This window comes from Chamaea fasciata, unplaced genomic scaffold, assembly GCF_029207755.1.
Source record: "Chamaea fasciata isolate MVZ Bird 193981 ecotype frontalis unplaced genomic scaffold, bChaFas1.0.hap1 SCAF_10, whole genome shotgun sequence".
Taxonomy (NCBI): domain Eukaryota; kingdom Metazoa; phylum Chordata; class Aves; order Passeriformes; family Sylviidae; genus Chamaea; species Chamaea fasciata.
This window is the reverse complement of record NW_027094095.1, coordinates 22,926,116-22,952,804: the sequence shown is the minus strand read 5'-3', so window position 1 is coordinate 22,952,804 and position 26,689 is coordinate 22,926,116. Positions and strand designations below refer to the sequence as shown.

At 44.9% G+C, this 26,689-nt stretch overlaps 1 protein-coding gene and 2 non-coding genes across 4 annotated transcripts; all 3 read left to right on the top strand.

The window, feature by feature from the left end:
• Positions 1-533: 533 nt before the first annotated feature.
• On the top strand, positions 534-648 carry LOC136294985 (U5 spliceosomal RNA). Its single transcript, XR_010722571.1, has one exon. It is a non-coding gene; the product is annotated as a U5 spliceosomal RNA (small nuclear RNA).
• Positions 649-2,293: 1,645 nt separating this feature from the next.
• On the top strand, positions 2,294-2,408 carry LOC136294979 (U5 spliceosomal RNA). The gene has a single exon (XR_010722565.1). It is a non-coding gene; the product is annotated as a U5 spliceosomal RNA (small nuclear RNA).
• Positions 2,409-2,866: 458 nt separating this feature from the next.
• On the top strand, positions 2,867-25,716 carry KIF2C (kinesin family member 2C). Of its 2 annotated transcripts, XM_066192707.1 has the most exons (22): positions 2,867-2,957; positions 3,065-3,159; positions 4,923-5,024; positions 5,245-5,293; positions 7,068-7,109; positions 7,964-8,083; positions 13,478-13,594; positions 13,999-14,099; positions 14,354-14,449; positions 15,358-15,412; positions 15,498-15,660; positions 15,936-16,026; positions 17,659-17,722; positions 18,827-18,918; positions 19,161-19,303; positions 20,700-20,904; positions 21,359-21,469; positions 21,966-22,033; positions 23,251-23,353; positions 23,431-23,547; positions 23,902-24,028; positions 24,220-25,716. In XM_066192707.1, the coding sequence occupies exons 1-22, from the start codon at positions 2,894-2,896 to the stop codon at positions 24,294-24,296; spliced, it is 2,202 nt and encodes a 733-aa protein (XP_066048804.1). In that variant the 5' UTR covers positions 2,867-2,893; the 3' UTR covers positions 24,297-25,716. The 2 variants fall into 2 exon arrangements, with proteins under 2 accessions (XP_066048804.1, XP_066048805.1); XM_066192708.1 differs by lacking the exon at positions 13,478-13,594.
• Positions 25,717-26,689: the final 973 nt, after the last annotated feature.

Here is a 26,689-nt window from a genome sequence, read left to right as displayed (position 1 = left end):
GGGGAGCCGGCGGACAATGGTGACGGCTCGCGGGGCGGCTTTGCCCGCGGGCCCGGCACGGAGCGGGCATTGTCAGGGGTCTCTCTGCTGCAGGCCCGTCCTTCCTGTCCCGCGGGTCACTGCGCGAACGTCTCCAGGCAGCGCCCAGGGCCCGGCGTCCCGTGGCGGGGCGGAGCGAGCGCAACAACCCTCGCGCGCAAGGGCTGGGTCGTGATAGCCTCATTAGCATATGGATATCAGTATTCTGAATCATTTACATGTCCGGTGCGCAGCGCTGGGTTCATTAGCATATCCTGTATTAGTATGCAGATATATGTCCATACCCAGGGTGCATCGCGCGTCGGCGGAGCCGCTCCGGTCGCGGTTTCCGCCGCTGCTCCCCGGGGCTGCTGCGTCCGGGCGCGGGCTGCATCCACGTCTGTGTCACGGGAGCAGGTCGGGACGGCGGGAGGTCCAGGCAACAAACGAGGAAGTCGCCGTGTCCTAGAGAGGAACAGCTGAGGGCCGGTGTGTGCGCGAGGGCGCTGAAAGGCATACTCTGGTTTCTCTTCAGATCGTATAAATCTTTCGCCTTTTACTAAAGATTTCCGTGGAGAGGAACAGGCACGAGTGTCGATGAATTTTTTGAGGCTCCACTTCGGTGGAGCTATCCCTATTCCGGTTGAAAAAATAGATGAATACAACTAGATATGGGAAGCTTTTTGCAGCGTACACTAACTATGAAATTACAGTCAGAAAGACGTTATCGAGGGGATTGTGTAGGAAATAGTGTAAATGGTGATTTGGGTCCTGTACGATCATTTCTGTCCGGATTTCACGGGCGGATTGTAGGAATTAGCTGGGTGGGTGCTGCCGAAGTGCTGTGTGCACTGACGTTATATCCAAGTGGAGACAGGTGACAAACGCTACGCTGCGCCTCAGGGCTGTGTCTTGGGACCGGCTGAGGTTTTTAATATCTTTATCAATGACACGGACAGTGGGAGTGAGTGCACACGCCGCCAGTTTGCAAGGTGAGTGGTGTGGGTGACACACCTGAAGGACAGGGTGCCATCTAGGGGGACCTGGACAAACTTGGGCCCACAAAAACCTCATGAGGTTCAACAAATCCAAGTGCCTCGTGCTGCCTTTGGGTCTGGACAATCCCAGACAAGAAAAGAACTGGAGAACAGAGACTGGAAAACTCACTGAGAGCAGCCCTGCTGAGAAGGAAGTGGGGATTCTTAAGGGTGAAAAGCTGGACATGAACCAAAAGTGAGCAGCCACAGCCTAGATAGCCAACTGCATCCTGAGCAGCAGGTCAGGGGAAGCAATTCTGCCCTTTTTACGGCTGAATCCAGCTCTCTGGTCCCCAGTACAGGAAAGAGATGGATATGTTGGAGCAAATCCAGAGGAGGCTATGAAGATGATCAGCAGGCTGGAGACTCTCTCCTGTGAAGACAGGCTGAGACAGCTGGCGTTGTTGAGCCTGGAAAAGAAAAGGTTTTGAAGAGATCTTATTGAGGCCTTCCAATACTTAAAGGGAGCCTACGAAAAAAAGGAGAACGACTTTTTACGAAGGCATGGAGCAATAGGGCAAGAGAGAATGTTTTTAAATTAAAAGAGGAGAGATTTAGATTGAATATTAGAAAGGAATTATTTACTAGAAGGGTGAGGGATTCTTTACTTTACATGAGGGTAGCGAGACACTGGAACAGGTTGCCCAGGGAAGTTGTGGCTGCCCTATCCCTGGAAGTGCTCAAGACTAGGTTGGATAGGGCTTTGAGCGATCTGGTCTAGTAGGAGGTGTGCATATTCATAGCACAGGGATGGGAGCGAGATGATCTTTAAGGTTCCTTTCCAACCCAGAGTATTCTATGATTCTATTTTATTTTCTTTTAATTTAATACTATTTTGCTTTAATCATTGAACTCCCTAGTCTCAAGCCACAAGTTTCTTACTTGTACCCATCCCGCGGGACGAGGGCGGTGAGCGAGGGGCCCCACGGTGCCCGGCCGGCGCTAAAGCCCGGCAGGGAACCCGTGAGCCTTGCTGAGGCTGAGTGCGCCCCGCCCCGCCCCGTCACCGGCCTGATTTGCATACCCAGGGTGCCCCGCGGTGCCGCCGGTGTCCGGTCCCGCTGCTGTCCAGCGCTGCGGCCGCTGCCCCGCCCGGGCTGCGGGGGCTGTCCGGCCTGTGTGCCCCCGGAGCCGGGTCGGACACATGGGGCCGGTGAGAGTAAGCACCGAGGCGGGTGTCGCCCTGACTTGTGCGGATGGGAGCAGAGGAGGGCTGTGTTGGGAAGGGAACGGTCGGTATACTCCGGTTTCTCTTCAGATCGCATAAATCTTTCGCCTTTTACTAAAGATTTCCGTGGAGAGGAACAAGTACGAGTGTCGATAAATTTTTTGAGGCTCCACTTCGGTGGAGCTACCCCTATTCTGGTTTAAAAATAGGTGAATATACGTTTCTGCACATACGAGTGCCGGGTCCGTGAAAATGTGTCCTTGGCGGTGTATGCTGACGATGAGTACTTTAAGCCGACTCTAAAGAGTCCGCACCCGTACCTGCGTATGTCACCCGTTCCAAGACTGTCCTGCCCGACCGCGGCTGCAGCACCCCGCGGCTCTCCCCGGGAGCAGCGCCTCAGCCCGCCCCAAGCCGCACTCACGCAGCAGGGCCGATCGCCCCGCCCTCCCTTCCCCGGGAGCAGCAGTCCTGCCCGCACAATGGGACTACATCTCCCGGCAGGCCAGGCAGTGAGGTGTAGGGGGTGGGGCTATCGGGAGATGCAGTCCCACCGGGACTCCCGGCAGCCCCCGCGGCACGCCGGCGCGCGGGGTTTAAACCGGCGGCGGTTGCCGGGCGGGTGTTTCGCTGCTGGGGCGGGACGCGGCTCTATCCCTTCGCCCGCGCCATGGACTCCCGCCTCTACCGCAGCGTCCATCCCGGCGCCGTTATTAATATCCAGCGGAGTAACGGTGAGTAGTAGGGAATGGAGAGTCTGCGGCGTCCTGGGCGCCGCCGCCCGCGGGAGTCCGGGCGGCGTGCGGCGGCCAGGTTTGGGCTCAACGCCGGCTTTTTCCAGGCTTAATCCACAAGGCAACGGTGAAGGTCGTGAATGTGGAGCACTCCTGCGTGACCGTGGAGTGGTGTGAGGGTGGCGCCACCAAAGGCAAGGAGGTGAGTGACGGCTGCTCGCGGCCCCTTCGTTCCCCGGGTGCTCCACCGCCCTCGGGCCCCGGTGGGATGAGCCCTGGGAAGCCTGAGGCTGCTCAGGGGTGGCCCGGCTCCTCTGCCCTGCTGGGTGCGCAGCGCTTGTCTGCAGTTCGCTCCGCGCTCTCCTACTTTTATACGAAATGAAAGCAATACTCTAGATGTGCTAAGGTAAGGTGAGAGAGCTGCAGTGCCTAAGATGCACCCTTTGCCTTTCAAAGGGATTAAGGAGGTGTTGGGCCTCTCACACTTGACTGATGCTGAATGTCCCAATATTCCAGTTTTTTGCCCTGTGGGCTGTTTGTTGGCTTTCCACGCCTTATGCTGTGGCCTTCAGGCTTTCCTTAAAATCTGTGACTAACAAGGTACCGTGTTAACAGGGCTGGGTTTGATTTCCTGAATCTCTGCACCAATATGAAATAAATACAGTGTGAGATATGGGAGAGAGGTGAGTCTGGGGCATTTGAAGATGATTTGGCTGAAATCCTGACACTAAAAGAAGTCTGGTACTCAGCAAATGTATTTGTCCTTCTGGTGCCTCTAGAAATGTGCAGACTCTGGATTTCAGTGAAAATCTTAAGAGTTGCCATTGGCTGGTTGTTTGAAACCAAATCTTATTCTGTGCATGTGCCTGCTGTATTCAAATATAAAAAAGATACAGTTTCAAATATAATTCTTAGCTAAATTGCATGTTTGTGTTAAGATGTTAAATCTTTAAAAAGGTATTTCAAAATCCTGCAATTTTCTTATGTGCTTATGCATCTATGCTCTGTTTGTGCTTACGCACACTTATATTGTCCACATACCTGTTTCTGAGCTAATTCACTTTCCAATTGTCTGGTTGCTAATTCCATGTGAGTTAGGCTTCAGAGTACTTCTCTTATGCTAGAAAGTGATATTTTCACATTTTAGAGCGGTTCACATAGTTGCTTTCTTCTGTTTTCATAGACTCCGATTTAAATAATTCCAAAGTTAATTAAGAACTTCCTGGTGGTACTTGTGTTGCCTTGTTAGGTGAATTCCAGTTGCAAGCTGCTGGAATTTTCCTGTACAGGTGCTTTAATCTCTTCAGCAGGGATAATTTTAAAAAACAGAACAGACTGAATTGTGGTATTTGTGCTCAGGCCTGCCCTATCCATGCCTTTCCCAGGGTGCCCCATGATGAGGTGAAGGCAAGATTATGATTTCACATGAGGGTCAGTCAGGAAATGATAGCTGGCCAGGTGAAATCATTTGTAGTGAAGATGCAGGTGAATTAAGTTATGGATTAAATGCTGAATCCTTCATTTCCCAAAGTCTAAGCAGCTCTTTGACGTGTATTTCGCTAAGCACAATCCCACAGTAAACACTTAATGCTCTCCTAGCACAGAAGTCACAGAGCTGCTGAGATTTACTAAGATTAGCAGTGGGAGATTGGAGCAGGGGATGCCAAATGGGCTTTGCCCTTCTCTTCAGAAGGGCTCTATGGCACCTGCAGAGCTGTGTGGTGTTTGGCAGATGAGGGTGAATGGCTTAACTAGCACATTTTGTCTGGTGTATTTAGATGTATCAGATTGTTCAAATGGAACAGGAAGTACTGTTTTGGTCTTCCAAGCATTTTAAATATAATATTTGGCAGGCAGTGGGTCAAGTTTGTTTGCCTTCCCTGAAAGTCCAAATTAGAAAAAAAACAATCCCTAAGTGGTAGCAGCAGTATTCTACTATGTGAAATCCTGCCTTTGTTCTTCCAGGTTGATATTAACGATGTAGTTGCAATAAACCCTGAATTATTAGAACTACCTTCTGCTGATGTGAAAGAGAATGTTCCTTTGCAAGACAATGTAACTTTACAGGTAAGTGCTTTAAAGTAGTTTAGTTTCTTCTAAGGTACTGATGCTTAGGTCTTATTATATATAATGCTCGCAGTGTTAAAGTTTGAGATCTCTAAATTGTCTTTTCTGTCCCATAGTTAGGCTTTAGTCAGAAATTCTCACTGTGTCGATGTTGCCCTGAAGAGCAGTGCTAGGTGTTTGCTGCTTACTCCAAATGCTTACAGCATTTCGTGTTTTTCAGAAACAGAAGCGTAGAACAACCATTTCAAAAATACCCGCTCCTCGGGAAGGTGAGAAAATGTTGTTTTTTTTTTTTTTTTTTTTCTGCTATACCCTTGTGGAATTGTGCTGGTCTTTCACTGTATAATATTGTACTTTAGTGCATCATAAGGCTGCTCATTCAGGCAGTGCTAACAAAGAGGATACTGTCTCATACCAATGTTTTGGACTCCCGAGGGCAGGAACTGTCCTAACAGGTTGCTATCCTGTTCCTGTGAGCTGGGGTTTGTTGATGTGTTCTCCTTTTCTGCAGTATTGCTGTAGTTATTCCCTGCTTTAAATGTCACTAGGTAGTTGCTGTTGTAGTGAGTTTTGAAGTTCTGTATGGCACTTTGGAAATGCCACAAACAACAGAAGTTAAGTGGCAATTATTAAGGTTAAAAGAGTCAGAATGAGAGTGGAAAGGATAAGAAAGAAATAGCGGTGACAAATGTATGTCTCCTCATCAAGCAGTCTCCCTAGACAATAAGTAGAGCTTTATGCTTGGAGACATTTCAGAGCAGGCAGACTAAGTTACAGCTGATGTAACTCCCAGCTCCCTAATTGTATGTCAGTACAATGTGTTGAGCAAAGCCAGAAGAGTTGATAGAGATGTCAGTGTGGGATTGCTAAGAAATTGTTTGTCCTGAGGTGTCAGGAGTTAGAAAATGCCTATTTTCTACCTTCTCTTGGCTTTTTTAGCTGACTCTTTAGGCTTTTTGACTTGCAAATAGCAGCATTAGTGGTCTATTTGTAATACAGTGAATGATGCTGAGGTTAAATGATTACTAATTTAATGATTCTCTTAAAGTGCATAGTTATCCAAAACTTATGTTTCTCCATTCAACTGAGCTGTAAACAAAACACCTGGGCTTGTCTGGCCTCTTCTGTTGCATGTAATGCAAGACAGGAAAGCTGGTCCCAGAAGACAATGGTACAAATTCCCTGGCATCAGAGAGGCAGGAGTTGTCCAAGAATGCTAATGTGTAAGAATTTATTCTGTACTAGAGTATCCTGATCTTTCTCAGATTCAGGGAACTCCATAAATTTTGTAAACTGACAAGCAAAATGATGTGGTAAAGTCATGACTGACTATATATAGGTTCGTTAATAGAGCTGGATAGCCAGCTGGAAAACACAAGGTGTGTAATCCAGTCTCTGGTTGATGGAAAGATGTCCTTGCAGAGGTCACAGCTCTCCTGAAGTATAGAGTCTAATTGCATATTTAAAATATCTGTTGCCTGTCCTACTGGCACACTCTGGTCCCTAAAGACCTGCTCAGAGCTTAAAAGAAGCAGTGTTTTCAGTATTCATCAAATAATTTCTGTCATTATAACTAACTAAAGCCTAGGAGTGTCAGAGCATCTGTCCTGTTGCAAACTCTGCACAGCACTAATTAGAAAGCTAACATTGGCTTCAGATTTGTTCTTAGACTAAACAAATTAAAGGAGATCAGCAGGTGTCTGTCTCCATCTTATTCAGGAAAGGAAAGAAGCAGAAGCAGTGCTTTCAGAATTAATTAAGAAATAGATTATTAAGAAATAGATATTGCCTCAGTCCCACAAATCAATAGGAATTTTTGAGGATGCTGAATATCCTCACATAGAAGAATCACTTGAATCAAACCCATTTACATGGAGTGAATCTTCCAGTTAATCTGCCTGTCCAGAAGCACCAGCATTTATAGAAACAGTGCTGCTGAGTGTGAGATGAGATCAGGTCTGGGCATGTGGGACAAGAGAAAATGGAATAAAATGCCCTTTCTGAGTATAATGAAACTCATGCTTTTTGTTTCTAAAATTGCAGCAGTCACATCTAATGTCTCTGCACATGAGCAGAAGATACAAGGTAAAGAGTTAACAGGAGCAATGAGTTTTGGGTATGGTTCTAAGGAATTTGATTCAGAATTGAAATGAACCTTTGGTCTCCAACAGATCCTTTGAAATAACAGTGATTCGTTCTGGCTAAATTCTAATAATTGCTGGTCATGAGAGGTGAAGGGAGTTCTAGCTTGTGTATCACACTTTTTTTCATATCAGATTTGCTTTTTTTAACAAATCTATTGCGGTAAACATTCCAATCATTCCCCTAGGAAGTTTTGTAAAGGACTTGATCTCAGTGAAAGAAATACCTTGGCATGTGAAAATGGAGACTGCCTACAAAGGGACCTCTTTCAAAGATTTGCTGTTGTGGTTATACAGGGTCTTTTAGCTGAATGTAGTGCCATGGAGCTTCCAGCCTACTGTGCACCACACACAGCCTGTATGTGGGTGCCCTCATGGTGTGTGGGCACAGTGCTGCCCATGGCCAGATGCCAGGCTGCCATACCCTTGCCACCATCAAAGAGTTAATTCATACAGCCCTGCAAGTGTGAAGCTTCAGAGGATTTAGTGGTTCTCTGACTTGAAACTTCCTCCTTCCTAGGTATTAAATGTTAAGGTGCTGGAACTGCCATATCCTTATGTGAATCCTTAGTGGAATCTGAAAGAAATCCACTGGAATTGCAAATCTGGAATGAACTGTTTGCTTTTCTATAGTGATGGTTTTTACTGATCACTTTTCACCCACATGCATTGCTTTGTCCTGCACTTTGCTAATGGAAAAGATCCTTGTAACCACACATTGTTCTCCACTGCTCTGTACTTTGTGATCAATTGATTAATTGCAAGTGTCTGAGTGTCCCTGGGTTCCTGTTTCCAAAGCTGTGCGTGGCCGTTCCAGGATCTCTGCTATTGCAGAATCTCAATGCAGCCTCCAGGAAGATGAGATGACAGTAGATCCCTGCACTTCTTTGCAAACCGGAAAATATTCGTCGCTCCCTGGTGAGTGGAGAAACATGCCAGTGAATTCTTCATGTGGAACAATTTTCACTTTGTGTGCATTTAGTTATTCAAACTGCAAATCCCACTGGGAGAGCAACTTGAACTCTTTCATAGATAAAATAAGAGACCAAATATACATGTGTCCTGGGTTGAAGTATATTCTATCACCATCTTCAAGAACTGTTGAAACCAGGTGAGGCAGTGCTCCCTGCCTCCTCCACTCTGGCTTATCTTCTGTTAATGGGCCATCAGCACCTTTGCTACACAGCTCACAGATAACCCCCTCCTGGACTACCTCCTGTTAATGGGCCCATCAGGCCTTATCACATGACTCACCATACCATTGTGGGATGCTCCGCCCAGAGGGAGAAACCAAGCATTCCAGCCTGGATATAAGCTGAGACTCTGAACACCAGAGGGGCGCTTACCCACTGGATTCCCAGAGGACCCGAGCTACCAGACTTTTCTACAGGATCACTGCTTCAGGAAGACCACCTCATCTGGACTGCTTCCATCACTACGCTCAGGTTGTATTCTGACTCTGTCAGTGGTCTTTTGTATTATTGCATTGATTTTATTTTACTTTCTTTCCTTTTTTTTCTTTTTTTCCTATTAAATTGTATCTCTGACTTGGAGCCTCTCATTTGTTTTGCCTTCAAACTACTACATTTTTGGCGCCCAACGTGGGGCACAAGGCACTGAGAAAAGTCAGAATTACAATTTTGTATTGAAGAAGACACCTGTTCGCTATGATGCTCAACATGCTTACATGTGTCTTATATCTATCTCTCTATATTTTTCCACAACTGGGGTACTATCTGCCAGTCTTAATGCTCCTGCGTAGACCAGGGTATGGTACTAAAATTGCTTTAGTAGTCTATTATGTCCATTGCTTGATAAACTCTGAGGCAATGAACATTATTCAGAATATACACCCAGTTTTGTTTTCTTGTTCTGGTCTAGGATGCTACATCTGGGGCCTCAACAATCTCACCCAGCCCCTGTGGGGAGGGGTGAAGAATGATTTTTTCCAGCTTTTTAGGCATGACACAGCAGTTTTTGAAAATATGGAATACCCTCTGGATGCCAAGGACAGCATGATGTTGTTGTTAGTCCTGCTTTGTCTTCTCTGCACGGCCCGCACCATGCTTAGAATCAAAACACTACATGGTGTGATACAGCGTGTTCTGAAGGAAGAGGAAGAGGGAAAAAGAAGCAGAGCAACGATATCAGTGTCTACACAGAGTGTCACAGAGGTGAAAGGAACCAAAGGCAAGGCAACAGTGTCCTCATCTACGCAGACCGTCACAGAGGAGAAAGAAGCCAAAAGTGAGGCAACAGTGTCCACATCTACGCAGACTGTCACAGAGGAGAAAGGGACTAAGGGTGCCATCAGCATCTCCACACAAACCATCACCGAACCTGAACAGCCTAAACCAGTAGCAGTTGCCCCCGTTCAGAAGAAGAAATCAAAGACCAAATCAGTCCGCATAGTGACTGATGAGGGTGCAGCAGGACCTTCACAATCAGCAGAAGAGACAGAGCCAGAAATCGTCACTCGCTCTCTATCCCTGGGTGAGCTGCGTGACCTGCGAAGGGAATTCACCCGCCAGACCAACGAGTCCATCCTGACCTGGCTGCTCCGCATCTGGGACGCTGCAGCCAATGACACCATTCTGGATGGAAGTGAGGCCAGGCAACTGGGATCGTTGTCCCGGGATGTGGTCATTGACCAGGGGATTGGGAAAAGCCAAGAACCTCTCAGCCTCTGGCAGCAGAATGCAGGCCTCAGTTTGCCTTCACCTGGAGGGGCGTGCAGTACACCTGGAACCGACTACCCCAGGGGTGGAAGCACAGTCCCACCATTTGCCATGGACTGATCCAGGCTGCACTGGAAAAGGGTGAAGCTCCAAAACACCTGCAATACATTAACGACATTATCGTGTGGAGAAACACCGCAACAGAAGTCTTTGAGAAAAGAGAGAAGATCATTCAAATTCTCCTGAAGGCCGGCTTCGCCATCAAGAAGAGCAAAGTCAAGGGACCTGCTCGAGAGATCCAGTTCCTGAAAGTAAAGTGGCAAGATGGACGGCGTCAGATTCCCACTGAAGTCATCAATAAGATCACTGCAATGTCTCCACCGACCAACAAGAAGGAAACACAAGCTTTCCTAGGTGCCATAAGTTTCTGGAGGATGCACATTCCCGAGTATAGCCAAATTGTGAGCCCTCTCTACCTGGTCACCCGCAAGAAGAACGATTTCCACTGGGGCCCAGAACAGCAGCAAGCTTTCGCCCAGATCAAGCAGGAAATCGCTCATGCAGTAGCCCTTGGCCCAGTCAGGACAGGATCAGAGGTGAAAAATGTGCTTTACTCTGCAGCCGAGAGCCATGGTCTGTCATAGAGCCTTTGGCAGAAAGTGCCGGGTGAGACTCGGGGACGACCACTGGGATTCTGGAGCCGAAGCTACAGAAAATCCGAAGCCAACTACACTCCCACAGAGAAGGAAATCTTAGCCGCCTATGAAAGAGTCCAAGCTGCCTCAGAAGTGATTAGTACTGAAGCACAGCTGCTTCTGGCACCTCGACTACCGGTGCTGGGGTGGATGTTCAAGGGAAAGGTTCCTACCACACATCACGCCACCGACACCACGTAGAGCAAATAGATCGCCCTGATCACGCAGCGCGCCCGTATTAGAAACCTGAATCGCCCTGGGATTCTGGAAATTATAACAAACTGGCCTGAAGGTGAGACCTTTGGATTATCCTCTGAAGAAGAGGAGAAGCAAGTGACACGGGCCGAGGAAGCCCCACCATATAACGAGCTACCAGAGAGTGAGAGACGATATGCCCTTTTCACCAACGGTTCCTGCCGAATTGTAGGTGCTAACCGAAAATGGAAAGCTGCTGTATGGAGCCCCACACGACGAGTTGCACAGGCTACCGAGGGAAAAAGTGGATCGAGTCAGGTCGCAGAGCTTAAAGCTGTCCAGCTGGCTTTGGATATTGCTGAACGAGAAAAGTGGCCAAGGCTCTATCTCTACACTGACTCATGGATGGTAGCTAATGCTCTGTGGGGATGGCTGGACCGCTGGAGAAAAGCCAACTGGCAGCGCAGAGGGAAACCCATCTGAGCTGCTGAGATTTGGCAGGACATCGCCACCCGAGTAGAAAGGCTGACCGTGAAGGTTCGACACGTGGATGCGCATGTACCCAAGAGTCGGGCTAATGAAGAACATCATAACAACGAGCAGGTGGATCGAGCTGCCAAGGTGAAAGTATCTCAGATTGATCTAGACTGGCAGCACAAAAGAGAATTGTTCCTAGCTCGTTGGGCTCATGATGCCTCTGGTCATCAAGGGAGAGATGCAACATATCGATGAGCTCGTGACCGAAGGGTAGACATTACTATGGACAGCATCTCCCAGGCTATCCATGACTGCGAGACCTGTGCTGCGATCAAACAGGCCAAGCGAGTGAAGCCTCTGTGGTATAGCGGACAATGGTCAAAGTATAGGTATGGGGAAGCCTGGCAAATTGACTACATCACCCTTCCCCAAACCCGCCAAGGCAAGCGCTACGTGCTCACCATGGTGGAAGCAACCACTGGATGGCTGGAGACCTACCCTGTGCCTCATGCTACTGCCCGGAACACCATCTTGGGCCTGGAAAAGCAGGTCCTGTGGAGACATGGCACCCCTGAGAAAATTGAGTCAGACAACGAGTCTCATTTCAAGAATGGCCTCATAAGCACTTGGGCCAGAAAACACAGAATCGAATGGATATACCATATCCCATACCATGCACCAGCTGCCGGGAAGGTGGAACGCTGCAATGGACTGCTTAAAACTACCCTGAAGGCACTTGGCGGAGGGACCTTCAAAAATTGAGAACAAAACTTAGCGAAGGCCACCTGGATGGTCAATACCCGAGAGTCCATCAATCGAGCTGGTCCTGCCCAGTCTGAATCCTTGCATACAGTAGATAGAGATAGGGTCCCTGTGGTACACATGAGAGGTATGTTAGGAAAGACTGTTTAGATTAATCCCACCTCGGGCAAGGGCAAACCCATCCGTGGAGTTGTCTTTGCACAAGGACCTGGTTACACTTGGTGGGTGATGCAAAAAGATGAGGACACCCACTGTGTACCACAAGGAGACCTTATTTTAAGTGAGAACTGTGTGTAGGATTTCATTATATATATATATGTGTGTGTGTGTAGTTTAAGGAAGGTATTGATTTGAGATGATGTAGATGGTAATAGAATAAGGGGTGGATAATGTCCTGGGTTGAAGTATATTCTATCACCATCTTCAAGAACTGTTGAAACCAGGTGAGGCAGTGCTCCCTGCCTCCTCCACTCTGGCTTATCTTCTGTTAATGGGCCATCAGCACCTTTGCTACACAGCTCACAGATAACCCCCTCCTGGACTACCTCCTGTTAATGGGCCCATCAGGCCTTATCACATGACTCACCATACCATTGTGGGATGCTCCGCCCAGAGGGAGAAACCAAGCATTCCAGCCTGGATATAAGCTGAGACTCTGAACACCAGAGGGGCGCTTACCCACTGGATTCCCAGAGGACCCGAGCTACCAGACTTTTCTACAGGATCACTGCTTCAGGAAGACCACCTCATCTGGACTGCTTCCATCACTACGCTCAGGTTGTATTCTGACTCTGTCAGTGGTCTTTTGTATTATTGCATTGATTTTATTTTACTTTCTTTCCTTTTTTTTTCTTTTTTTCCTATTAAATTGTATCTCTGACTTGGAGCCTCTCATTTGTTTTGCCTTCAAACTACTACAACATGGCTCCTACCTGAAGTGTTTTCCAAACTTTGGAAACAATGTTGTGCAAAATGATGTATTTTCTTAGCCAGAGAGCTATGGTTGGGCAAGTTGGGTGGATGTGGTATCTGCTTAATGGCATAAAATGGTATTTGTGGGGCTCGAGTGGGAAGAGAAGTGCCTTAACACTGCTGACAACACACCCTGTAACTATACTGGTGGTAGTTTTACCTATAGTGGTTGAGTAAAACAAGAACTCAGCCTCCTTGAATTACAAAATTGTAGTTATTTATTTTACTAGTCTATCTTATGAATAGCTGAGGGCCCGCCTTGCATGTTAAGTTCTACAAAAACACTGAAATAAGAGGCTTGATACTAAGTCCTTGTCTAGTTGGCTTGGCTTTGATTTGCAGCCTTGCATAAAAGTCGGTGATTGGCAAAGGATTTAAAAGTTTACTTGCACGTTTACCACAGGTTTTAGACAGTTCTCTCTTCTCCTGTAGGAGTTGAGAAATGCCTGTAGTCTATGAGGCTTCACAAATTAGAAAATTATTCATGATCTTTGCAATCTAATTACTGATTTTGGTCTGGCTTCTTTCTGCAGCTGGTCAAACCAGGGCTAGAGGGCTGGGTTGTGTTCCAGAAGCCTCACTGTCAAGTGTAAATGGAAATACAGAAAATCATCTGCCTGCTGCTAGAACGAGCTCTTCAGAGAGCCCAGGTACCAAGGAGCAGTGGATAAACACTGACTCGGCCGTCAGCAGTGAATCACTATGTGATTGCTGCTTTGTGTACTCAGAGACTAAAGCTTTGAAAAGGTGACTTTGGCAGCAAGTCAGAATATCTTGATCATTTTTTATTACAGATGTGTCATTCTGTTATAGTGTTAATGCCTCAGAAATGCTGCCTTTGCTTTAGGGTAGTAGTGTGACTTTCAAGGCAGTTTCTGTGATAGTTAGATCTGATTTGGGAAGGAAGTGCTGCAAAATGGCTGGCCATCCTTCTGAAGATGATTGTTTCCTGTATGAGCTAGTCTGTCAGCAACCTGGAGAAGTGGAAGTATTTGTCTTGTGCTTAAAACCTAGTATGAAATTTTAATCCAAGGAAGTGTTTTCTTTTATCTAGTTCGAAGAAGATCTAACATTGTGAAAGAGATGGAGAAAATGAAGAGCAAGAGAGAAGAAAAGAGAGCTCAAATAAGTGAAATCCGGCTAAAAAAAGCGCAGGTGGAGTACTCTACAACACACTTGTAAGGGGAAATTCTATAGGACACTGTAGTGCAGTAGTTGATATCAAAACATATTTTGGACAGGCCTTGTTTTTAGAAAGCTGTATGTAAGGACAGACTGATTCTGGTTTCAGAAAGTTGTGGATCTTGTAAAATGCTTTGAATTGCATACAGCTGCTTGTTTAATAGGCTCTGGGGCCTTTTTTGCTGCAAGAGATCAATTACATTCACATCCATGGTTTTTCCATGCAGGAGTTTGACAGCACCTGTCCAAACTGGGAATTTGCACGTATGATCAAGGAATTCAGAGCAACTTTAAACTGCCAGCCAATATCTATAAGTGATCCAGTAAGTACTGAGGCTACTAACTGCAGCCTGTAGACAGACTTCTCTATTTTTTACTAAAAATGTTGGCATCAAGCTGTTGGTGCATCACTGCACCTTGGAAATTCTCTCAGCATATTGTAAGCTTGAAGAAGTTCGTGGTATCTGTGAGGTCACTTGCCTTCCTTATTTAGGGCTAAGCTGTCTTGTTTACTTTGCATGTGTCACTAGTGAGCTTGTGGTTCAACAATTACCATGCAATGATATGTGACCAGATTGTAAGTGGCACAGCTGTTGTTGTAGGAATAGGTATAATTTAAAATAGCCTGTTGACCTATTACAGAACATGTTAATATAAGCAAGTAATATGTTAAGCAATTTAAAATAGGTCAAAAAGTGGAGGAGCAAAAGTAGAGATTGAAAACTAGAGAACCCTGGCTTGGTCAGTACCCTCAGCCATTAAAAAACCTGGTGTACATATCACTGTGTGAGAGGACAAGAGCTTGTTACCTTTGCCTTCTGTCTCACCAAATGGCATATGCACTTCCCAACTCATCTGATGTGTAACTGTGCTGCACAAATAGCTCAAGTTGCTCCATCAGTAAAGAACTCCAGGTCACCAAAAACCTCTAGGGTAGATGAAAATATTAATTTGTCTGATTAATTTGACCATAGCTGCAGTATTGATATCATAAATTTTGCTGGACAGCATTTCCACCTTATATGTTGGAGAATGCAGCATAAAGGTAAATTATTTGTAGTGTCACTTTTGCACTGAATGCACTTTAAGACTGACATCCATGCATGAATGGGTTGGCTCTGAAGCAGAAGCAACTGATCAGCATATAGAAAAATGGATGTGAGGGAGCATTGGATCTCTCTGTAATAGTGTAACTGGGAAATAATTACTTATTTCCTTACTTTTCTTTTAGATAGAAGAGCACAGGATTTGTGTCTGTGTGAGAAAGCGCCCTCTCAATAGGCATGGTGAGTATACTGACCAAACAGCTCTGTCTTGAACAGTTTGACTTTGTTAATTTTTGTTAAAACTGAGGGTCTTTTCTGTCAACAGAACTTCAAAAAAAGGAATGTGATGTGGTTACTGTTCCAAGCAAGTGTGTCCTGATGGTGCATGAGCCAAAGCAGAAAGTGGACCTAACAAAATACCTTGAAACCCAAACATTTAGATTTGACTTTTCATTTGATGAAACTTCTTCAAATGAAATGGTATACAGGTAATGCTTGCTGCTCACTGGAAATGACTTTCAGATAAAAGCATGGAACTATGGCTAAATGGTGTCTAAGCTTAAAGAAACTGTTACTTGAAATAGGCATTAGAATCCTTTTTGGAGAAAGCTGAAGGAGTGAAAAGTCTAAGGCTTATTTTTAGCACAGCCTTGCTGATTGCCTAATGATTTGCCTTTTTTTAGTTTCTTTTCTTATTAAAACTGATGACGAAGCAGTGTATGAGATATTTGCCTTAACTATTTTCCATCTTTTGAATATTCAGATTCACTGCTAGACCTCTTGTAGAGACCATCTTTGAGGGTGGGAAGGCAACATGCTTTGCATATGGCCAGACAGGCAGTGGCAAGACACATGTAAGTTTTTCTTCAAGGTCTCAAATTTTCTAGCTTTGATAAAGTATTCCAAAGCTCCCTGATGTTTGAGAATGACTAGGATCATGTAAGAAGTTTGGATCTTGGTTTTATTGTCTTAAAGCTAATACTTTGTAAGATGTTAACTCATTTTCTGTAGCTTTATGTACTAGTGGGTTTCCTTGGAGGTTGTGAGGAAAATTGTACTGGCTTTTCAAAAGATTTAGGAAAAAACTTCTTAGAATAAAAGGAAGAATAAGAAATAGAAAATGATTTTTTTTTCTCTTTAGAAAAAAAGAAAAGCTGGCTTTTTCAGAGATTTAGGATGCCCTGATATGTCAGTTTTAGTCATGGCTATTCCTTTCCTCAAATGCCTGTTGCTGTTTAACTCCTGTCTGTAAAGTGGGGCTATTAGCCTACATCTGAGACAAAGCCTACAGTCTATCCTGTGCTTTGAGCATGGAGGCATTCTAAAGAATTCAGCAATTATATAAGAATAAGCCTCTTGATGCACATAAATATTTAAGTGATCTGGTATTGTGAAGTGAGTGAGTTAGCGTGTTTGCTTCCTAACCACTCCTTCCAGTCTAACAGTTGCAGCTTCAAGAGTTGTGAAAATTGTTTTGTCTCAAAAGAGAAAGCTTGCTCTAAATTTTCAACAGATGTGTTGTCTATAACTTTCTTCTGGGAACTGTGGGGAAGAATCCTCACAGCATGATAGCAGAGTCAGATGTGCTGTCCTGTTCCACAAGAAGCATTTACCTCAAACCACAGTGATCTGCACAGGGCTGGGCTAACGCACTGCTTTGAGTAATCAGTCATTGCTGTCGATCAGTGTTACAGGCAAGTTCTAGGCTAGCACCTTCTATCTTTAGTGTTATGTAGTGAGCTGCAGATCTTTTCCAGTAATCCAGACAACAAGTTGGAGCTTTATAGAAGTTTGAACACAGACTGCCTTCATTGCACTGGAAAGGGTAGAGAAACCTGCTTACCTGAGCAGCGTTACAGGAATACAGCTGTGATGCACTAAAATCACTGGTGATTTTACTTTCCCTTCTCAGTCCTAGGGCAGAACTAGTGCAGGGACAACAGCTCTACCTTGAGGCTGGAGTGCTGCATATTAAACTCTAGTAGACTGAGAATGTGTCATGAGATTGAGCTGTGTTTTAAATAACAGTGGTAGAGCAAGTCACTAGGATAGCACTAACTGAAAATTTTGTTATGATTAAAGATCCTTTGGCCAAAGGAGTTAAACGTATTGTCTGCTCTAAATTTGTATTTTCATGTCAGGTTAACTTTTGCAAGTAGCTGCAAAATGTTATTCAACCTAGATCCTAACAAACAAAGCTTTGTCTCTTCTAACTAGAGGCTGTTTGGTTGCACTGTCAAAGCAGCTTCCTTGGAGGAACAACTTCTTTGACACTGCACCCCAGAGCCTTACAGGTGCACCTCTTTGTGTAGGCCAGATCTTCTTTCTGAACTGATGGGGAAGCTGCAAACTAATTTGGCACTGTGTTCCAGTAATCTTGTTGGCATTAGGGATTATCTATGGTAACTTCCTGGCCTGTTTTTGGGACTAAGAATAGACAGGCTGACTTGGTGCCATGCCTGACCTCTAGCCTTTTCTCTTCATAGACTATGGGCGGAGACTTCTCCGGGAGAACCCAGAATGCCTCAAAGGGCATATATGCTTTTGCCTGTAAGTTGATTCTTCTATAGATACAAAAATTAAATTAATGCTTGTTTTTCTTAACTAGATATGGTTTTGTATGGTTATTTTAAACATGTCCAGTAGAAGATACATAAGGTATTTGTGTTTTTAATAATAAGAGCTGGTGTTTGCAGGAGGTATGAGTATTTTTTCATTCATTTCACAAAATATTTTTCTTCTAGCCTGTAAGTGTTTACATCCATACTGAACTCACCAGAAGATACTTGTTTCTGATGCAAAGAGACGACACATTTTCTAATTAGGTGTTTGCTGGGCAGAATCATTTAATTTTGATTCTTCTGCTTCAGTTTTGTCTCAGATATATCTGAGTACAACACAACTCTACCCGTTTGTGATATAAAACTTGTTATGCAAAAGGATGTATGTATTGTGTTTTGTTCTATAAGTCTTAAATGCAAAAAAACACTAGCATGTCCAAAATTATTTCAGAAAATGGATGCTTAGAAGCCCCTCCTCGATATAATGCCTGGAAAGTACCATGAAACCTGACCTTTACCTTCGCTTCAGAAAGACCCACTGTGAACCTAGTCAGCAGCAAGGCAGCTGAACCAGGAACAGCTATTGGCAGATCTCTGAGAAATAGTTATGACTGGCCCTGAAGGAGTCTTTGCTTTTCAGCTCAGCTTCAAAGTCTGGAGCCTAATGAAAAGCTGCACTGGATCCAGCCACAGGGTCAGCTAATCTAGTACATTGTCTCCAAACCTCAGCAATGCAGATGTCCAGGGATGTATGTTTTCTAGACTTCCTGCAAGATGCACTTGAAACAAACACGTGACTTTTTCAGGCCTGTCCAAAACCATAGAGGATCCCAGTGTGCCTTCAGAGCAGTAAGGATTGTTGCCTGTGGGTATTAGCAGTTGAAACTCCAGTATTTCCCTGTTTTCAGTCCCTGGGTAAGGATGCTGCTGAATCTCTTCTCCAGATGGTAGCACAGCACTGATTGTTAGCATTTGTTTGGATGACTGTCACTCAGTGCTAGACACTGCCTTATAGCTGTGCAGTCTTTGAAAGTAGATCAAGTAGCAACTAGAATATATTTTAAACCAGTTAACTTCTGTCTTTCCTCACCAGCACAAGATGTCTTCCTCCTCCTAAACCAGCCCAGGTACAGGAGTCAGAACCTGGAAGTCTATGTGACTTTCTTTGAAATATACAATGGAAAAGTAAGACCTTTTTTTATTTTTAAATCTTGACCTGATTTCTTTGGATGAATATTCCATAAGTAGCTGAGTCAAACTTAATACTTTCTATAGTTCTATGTATTCTGTTTCTATTGCTGTGTTTGGAATTGAATTTGAAGTCTATGTTAAAGATGCTGTTTCTATATAGCTTTGTATAAAGACAGAAAAAATATATACAAGGAGTCCTTGCTCAGGTTTGCCTCAATCTTTTTGCCTAAATATAGGTGTTTGACCTCTTGAATAAGAAGGCCAAGCTTCGAGTCCTGGAGGATGGCAAGCAACAGGTCCAGGTTGTTGGTCTCCAAGAAAGACCAGTTGGCTGTGCTGAGGATGTCATCAAAATGATCACAATTGGCAGTGCCTGCAGGTTTGGTGACTTAAAACCTGTAAGAGGAATCATGTCCTGTTGCATCTCTAGGTTTAGAAAAACATACAGTGCCTGTTGCTGGTGCTTTGAGATTTAAATGAAAGCTGCTTGTTCCCCAGTAAGGGCACTGAGCAGCACCTCTGCATGAATACCAGGAAGTGGTTACACAACAAAGGACTAGAAGGGATGGGTTCAGCCTGCCTTCCATAGAAAATGTCAGAGCTCCTCATTCAGAAGTCCTCATGGAACTCCAATAAGAGAAACCATTCACATGTGGAGATGGCTGCCTTGGTGCTTTCTAGAAGTGTCAGCTAATTTACAGGAATACAAGTAATCCCTGTGGGCTTGTACGATCACAAGGAACAGCAGCTGGTATGAACCATAGTTGCAAAAATGGTTTGGCTTAACTGCAGGCCAGATGAGCTATTCCAATGGCAACAAAAACACTGCATGTTGTTCAGGAATCTTGTCTAAAGAATCGTTGGAAACAAGTGCCAAGGGACAGCTGTAGGCTTGGCACATCATCCTGGCAGGAAAGGCTGTGGTAGGAGCAGCTCTGCCATCATACTGGTATCTTTAATTGGGAGCCAAAATCTGTATTACCAAGTGTTATCTGCTTCAGTGAAGTTGCAACTGCTGTGGAAAAGTTCATAGGCAAATAAGAGCTCCTTGGCTTCTGTACTGCACTGTGTGGGAAAATATGCACATCCTGAAAGCTTATTCGGCATTCTGTGCATCCTTTTTTGGCTGGCAATTTAGTCCTGACCTGTTTTTGCATTTCAGGCTACTCCCTCCTTTTTCCTCAGTAGTAGGGATGAGGGTGGAACAGTGAACCTGCCAGCATTCTCAGGGAGTATATGATAGTGAAGGTCACAGGGAGATTTAAATTCAAAGATGTCACTCTATGCCTTGCAGTGATGGGGCAGGTGCAGCTGTACAGTAGAGGTGAAGTACCAAGCCAGCTTGGCTGGAGAAGGGGATTTACCATGATTGTAATGTGCTAGCATACCTAATGCTGTTTGGTGGGGAGCTTGGCTGAGCTTACTGTATAATGGCAGATGCATTAGGAAAATGACAAGTGGTGTGCTGAGGGTGTGACTTCTAGCTCAAGTGCATGTGAGGCTTTAACACTCAGGAAGGCATTCCAATGTAGGCTGGCTGAGTTGAGCCAGGCAGCTTAAATAGTCTCAAATTCCTATATCCAGGGTGCAGGTTCATATTTTTCACAAGTAGTTCTGTGCTCTTATTTCAGAAGAAATTCCATAATTCACACAAACTTAATGTATGGGATAAACTGTAGGAGGTTAATTGAATGGCTACAGGTCTTATCTAGTGCTGTCAGGACCTGTTGTTTTCTGTGACACGTTTCTAAGGCTTGTTTGCATCTTTGCTGTAGGACATCTGGGCATACTTTTGCAAATGCCAGCTCTTCAAGGTCACATGCCTGCTTCCAAATCATACTGCGCCGAAGAGGACAAATGATTGGCAAATTTTCCTTGGTGGATCTGGCAGGAAATGAAAGGGGTGCAGACACATCTAGTGCTGATCGGCAGACACGGATGGAGGGTGCTGAAATCAATAAGAGCTTGCTGGCTTTGAAGGTGAGCTACGGCTCCTGGAGCAGAGTGATAATCCACATGTGGGTTCTCTTCAACTCTGGGGTTATCTGTTCTGTTTCTTTCCAGGACAAGGAAAAAAAAAAACAAAAAAGTACTAGTTTAGGATGTGAGCAACCTAAAAATAGAGTATACTTCCATTTAGAATGTTTTCAGGAAAGTAGTGCAGTCTTGTCAGGCCAGACACTGGTAGAGGTATTTCAAGCTGCATTCAAGTCAGCCCTTTTTTTGGAGTGAGTTTTGTGACATAGGATGGCTATACCTACTGTCCTGTGACAGTCAGGTACCTGGAGTTTATTTTAAAGACTATGAAGAACTTAGAGCAATGCATGTCACCATTCTTCAGCCTGCTGGGTTTACCAGCAATTGGTGGTTGATAGCTTGCAGAGCTGTTTGGAGAGATGCCTACACTGCATTCACAAGACTTGTCTTTTTGTAGGAGTGCATCCGAGCTTTAGGGCAGAACAAGTCTCATACCCCTTTTCGGGAGAGCAAGCTGACACAGGTGCTAAGAGACTCTTTCATAGGAGCAAATTCAAGGACCTGCATGGTGAGTATGCACGTGTCAAACAATGCTTAGGTTCTATAATTTGACCAAATAGCTGCATGTTCCTCTAGAGCAAGGGGGGTTTCTAAGTAGGAAAGCTTTAGATCTTGTTAAAAGAAAAAAACCCAACAAAACCCACCTAACATTTTCCTCATGAAAACTTTTCCATGGGGTGAGTAAGATAATAAATTGGTGAGTTATACCCAGCTCCAGTAGAAGCAGGGCTGTGGAAGTCTTTTTAATACAGTGAATCTGCAAGAGAGCTTGGTGTGCTCTCAAAGGGCTTTGCTTTCAGTGGATGATGAAGCACAGCAGGTGCACACAAAGACAGTGGAAAGTTGGATACAGGGATGCTGGCATGTCCCACAGAATCCATAAAGAAAAATGAACTTGGCTGTCTCAACTCCAACCCTTTGTCCTCAAATGTCCCAGCTGTGTGGTGAAATATATAGGAGCAAAAGTCAGATAGGAGTCACCAAGGTTTCTTCTGTGTTTGCAGATAGCAATGATTTCTCCAGGCATGAGTTCGTGTGAGTACACCTTAAACACACTGAGATACGCTGACAGGTAATGGCCTTTCAGACCTGGGGATTCTAATCTTATTGTAGAAGGTGTTTTAGCTGCCTTTACTTTGACCTTTGGAACCTCAAGTTCTCTCGTATTGTTTGTATTGGCAACCTGGAGGATGGTTGTTAGGAGCAAAGTATCTTAGAGCTGTCATATGAAACTAACCTGGGTGTTCTGTCTGAGACATAATAGTGATGATGTAAAACCATGAGTAATGTCTCCTTTTCTCAAAGGAATCTCCTCTCATGCCAGACTTCAGACTGCCCTGATTCTTGCAGGGAGTTTGCCCTGTCCTGAATGGTTACCTCCATGCCCTTTACTTTTTGTAGTACTTTGTGACCCATCTGTAAGGGTGTGCTAAGAATGTGTGTCACAAATGAGTGTTTTAGCTCACTCAAAGAATCACTGGAAAAGGTAGCAGCAAAAGCAGGTTTAAAATTAAATGGAAGACAAAGTTTGTTGGCAAAGTTCACTCTACTACATACTAGGTGGTTAAAGCACACAGAGAAGAAAATTGACTAAAATCAACTTAAAATTATCTACCTGGAAGCCTGACAAATAGAAAAAGGGGTAAGGATAGAAAAAGAAAGGGTAAGGATGGAAAGGACTAAGTTAGACCCTCCCTTTGAGTCACAAGGTTTATGTGACCTCCTTGTCAAACATAGCCCTGGACTTGACCAACAGCTTAGGCCTAAAGATTTTAACTGCACTTAATCCATAGCCTAATTTAAATAATTTAACATAAGAGTCTATTGAATTTACTATAAGCCCAACTGTAGCTCACTTACAGGCCTAACTTTGTTACAAATACTTAACATACTTAAGAATCTAGCACAGCAACCTTCATAGTATATTTGCTGTAGCATAGTCACACACGTGGGCACACACAGACCTAAGGGACTCTGTATAAGGTGTATGTGCTACCTGCTGTGAAGGGATTTCAGTCTCAGCTCAACTGATGTGAGTGTAACTGCCGGAGTGGCTCCTGGATGCCCAGACAGGCAAGTTTTCTTAACAGAAACATCTGGCTTTCCTTCCCACAGTCTTTAGGGCTTTCTGCCCACATAAGCCTGTTCTGGGGATGGTAATTGTGCAACTTTTAAAGTGAAACTGATTGTTTCTTGCTGAGCACTAGTTGATTGCAGTAGCTATTTTGTGATGCTGTAGCCAAGAAACTGATGGAAGATGAATTTGATTGACAATTCTTCTTCTTGCAGAGTGAAAGAGCTCAGCCCTCATGATGGAGGTAGTGAAACTCAGAGTCAGATGGAGACTGAGGAGACTGAGACCAGTACAGAAGGCTCAGGTCTTCAACTCAATGTATGTGTGTGCAGTGGGCTAAACTGAACTCAAAGCTGGGAACAAGTTGCTGTTCTTACCTAGACTGTTTCTTGCAGTTCTCCAAGGATGAAGAGGAAGAACTCTCTCCCCAAATGTTCACCTATCGAGAGGTTATGACTCAAATTAGTGAACGGGAGGAGAAGGTTGTAGAACAGCTCAGAGAACTGAGACAGGTATGGGGAAGCAGCAAACCCAGCCCAGGCCACCTTCTATATGTTGGTAGCAGCTTGCTTTGTAGCCAAGTGCTACTGGGGAAGCAGCAATGCAAGATAATGTACCAGTGGTGTTACTTTTTCCTCACTGCCAACTTTTTTCTGTATTTTCTGTCCCAACTGGTTAAAGTGGGGCATTCCAGTGCTTTTGCCAGTTCCCTTTCCCCTCCAAATAAAAACCTCTACTTGCTAACGAGCACTGACTGCTCCTGGTCTGTAGAAGCTCAGCCATGTTGATTAGACTGCCAGATTTGAAGAAAGTAATTGAATTTCCAGAAAGTCCATTTCTCATCACTGTTATCCTTGTAAATACAGAGAATGACTACTGAACTTGACTACCTCTTGGGAGTCACAGAGAAACCAGACTATGATCTTGAGACCTTTGTGAGCAGAGCTAAGTACTTCATAGAGGACAGCTCAAGAAGTTTTCTCGGTGTCAGAGGTACGTTAGAGCCTGTATCTGACTAGCACTGTCACTAACGCTTTTCCAAAGACCTGAAAGTAACACCAGCATACCTGTGGGGGTTTGAGCATCCAGTCCTGCATAGCTCTGAGGTCTGCTGAGAGCAACAGCTGGGCTGGAGAGTTCAGCTTCCACATCAGTCACCCTGTTGCTCTTACCTTTCTTTACAGAAACACTGGATGCCCTGGCGACTGCCATGCAACTGGAGGAGCAAGCCAGCAAGCAGATAAGCTGGCAGAGGCCTTAGTCATTACAGCAAAACCTGGTTCACAAGAAATCTTGCATGCAGTTGTTCTTGTCTTGCATGTTTGTCAGTGGTTTGTATGACTCCTGTTTTAAGTGCGGTAGGGTGTCTGCAGGTCACATGCCCATGGGCAGTGAACACAGCAGCCTTTTTCTTCATGGCCTGTATCAGGGTACTCAGCAAAGTGCTAAAATGCACCCACTGGAAGGCTTGGGTAGAGGGCCTGAGACCCTGCAGTCTCTGCCGGAGATATCTGGCATTTGGCCCTTTGCTAGTGACAATGGTCTCCCTTAAGATAACTAAATACACATGTACAGGTTATGTATACACATAACCTTTTCCAGATGTGCTTGAAACATTGCAAAACTGTTGCAAGTTTTGCTTTTCTAGAAAGAAAATTGACTATGTGTTTGTAAAAACCAGTATTTTAAGAAGTTGAATAAATAAATGTTCTTGGATCTCATTATCTTATCTGTCCTACAAAAATATTTCTTGCTGATTTTTGTAAAGTTTAACAGCTCCTAAAGACTGGCTGGTTGTTGGTAGGGAGGCTGATTTCTTGGATTTTCTTTTCAAAGTGTTTATACTTGTAATATTTAAAAAAGACAGCAAAAGAGCCTAGGGATCTTTGAGGGATGTGAGCAAACATTAGTCACAAGCACTTAAGGGATACTTCAACCCAGGCACGATCCTCCTCCACAGCTGGGGCACTTTGTGCTCAACAGTTTAGGTTCTGGGAGCAGAGTGGGGCTGAGCACTCTGAGGGTTTCTGAACTGTGAAAGCTGACTTGGACCTGGGCTCTGCCTGCATCATAACTAAGATAGCCAGCCAGAGTAAAAGAGCTTTTATGCCCTACTAAGTCTGGACAAAAGCAAGATAATCCTGTTCCACTTCAGGTGTTAGTACTCTTGGATTATCCAGCCTTTCCTCATGTAAGGAACAAAGTATTGCCCACTGCCGTCCCTCTGTGGATCTAACATTGCTTATTTTTCCCTGTTATCTGCCTTAGGAGTTAGAGACCTGATCTGGAGGCTATCAGCTCACCCTAGATGGGGGAAGAACCACACAATGGCTTGAGTCTGTGCCTCTTGGTGCAATCTCAATGGAAAATGCTGTGTTCCTGTCCTGCCCTAGTAGCACCAACAAACAAAAAAGAGTCCCAAAATAAACAAGAAATATTCAGCTGTGCATGGATTAGCAGTCATTTAACACTGGGGCTTGTTGAGAATCAACTGTTTAATCATCAGCAGGAGCTTTGTGGTGTATATTAGTCTGGCAAGTTTCTTGTGTGACCATAAAAACCCCAGGCCTCAAACATTACCTCCCGTTCCTGTGAGAGGATGCTGCTGGAAAACTCCCTAGGTTTGCTTCTCTATTCACCCAGCATTTTCTGTCATCTGCTTTTGCAGAAAAGGTGTTCTGACAGCACTATCTTGTGGACACTGCAGGAAATTCATACTGAATAAACCAATTTTAGTGCAAATGGCTGGCTTTCATTAAGGATTGTGCAGTCTATCATAGGCAGTAGGTTTTCCAGTGGGTGGCTGATGTTATAAAAGGGTGTTTCACTGCTGGCTCTGGCTCCCAGCTGTGTGGAGAACACAGTGGCCATAAGCAATGCAGCACTTTTCAGCCCTGTGCAGGATATATATTGCTTCCAGGTTGAGCCATCAAGGGTGACAATACACAAGGCTGCTGCAGATTTCACATCTCCCTATGAATAAAACTTCAAGCCAGCTCCAGAGGCAGTAGCAGGGAGGGTCTGAGAACTTCTACCTGCAGGCAGTAGCTCTGCCTCATTCCCTCATTCCCAAACACACCTGTCTCCAATCAGCTTAGGGCTGGAGACTTGACAGAGCTGGGATACCCAGCAGAGAGGCGTGCCAGGGGTGAATCTTTCCTGGCAGGAGCATGTCCAGTCATTTCCTACTGAAACGATGCCACTTGTCTGAGGTTCTTTTTATGGTCCTGTAGATTCTGCTCCAGTTTCTCACCCAATGGCTCTTGTGGCAGCTGCGTGTTAAACATACTCTTTTAGCCAGAGTGTAGTTCTGTGTGTATGTGGACCATTAGGAAGGAGAGAATGATGCTTTGAAACACTTCTAAGATGTTAGAGGTGAAGTTAAACTGCTAGCATGAAAGGAGAATGGATGTAGATTTTCAGGAGACACTGTGGCTACATATAATTATCTATGCACATGCCACAGCTCAGGCAGCCTGGGCTACTGTGGCCTGCACGACTGAGCTGGGACAGGAAACGCCCAGCGCTGGAACTGTTGACCATCCTCAGCCAGCAGCCTTCAGCACATCTCTGGAGGCCTGCGGGGTAGCATTAATGGTGTAGGCAATCACAGTCTAGACCCGGGCAGCCCTTGCTGCTGCCCCCCTTGCCTCA

Bases quoted from the DNA above. Each gene is read 5' to 3' on its own strand.
- KIF2C (XM_066192707.1), top strand. From the start codon at position 2,894: ATGGACTCCCGCCTCTACCGCAGCGTCCATCCCGGCGCCGTTATTAAT. The intron at 17,723-18,826 runs GTAAGTTGATTC...TTTCCTCACCAG, and splicing joins GGGCATATATGCTTTTGCCT to CACAAGATGTCTTCCTCCTC. The intron at 20,905-21,358 runs GTGAGCTACGGC...GTCTTTTTGTAG, and splicing joins AGAGCTTGCTGGCTTTGAAG to GAGTGCATCCGAGCTTTAGG.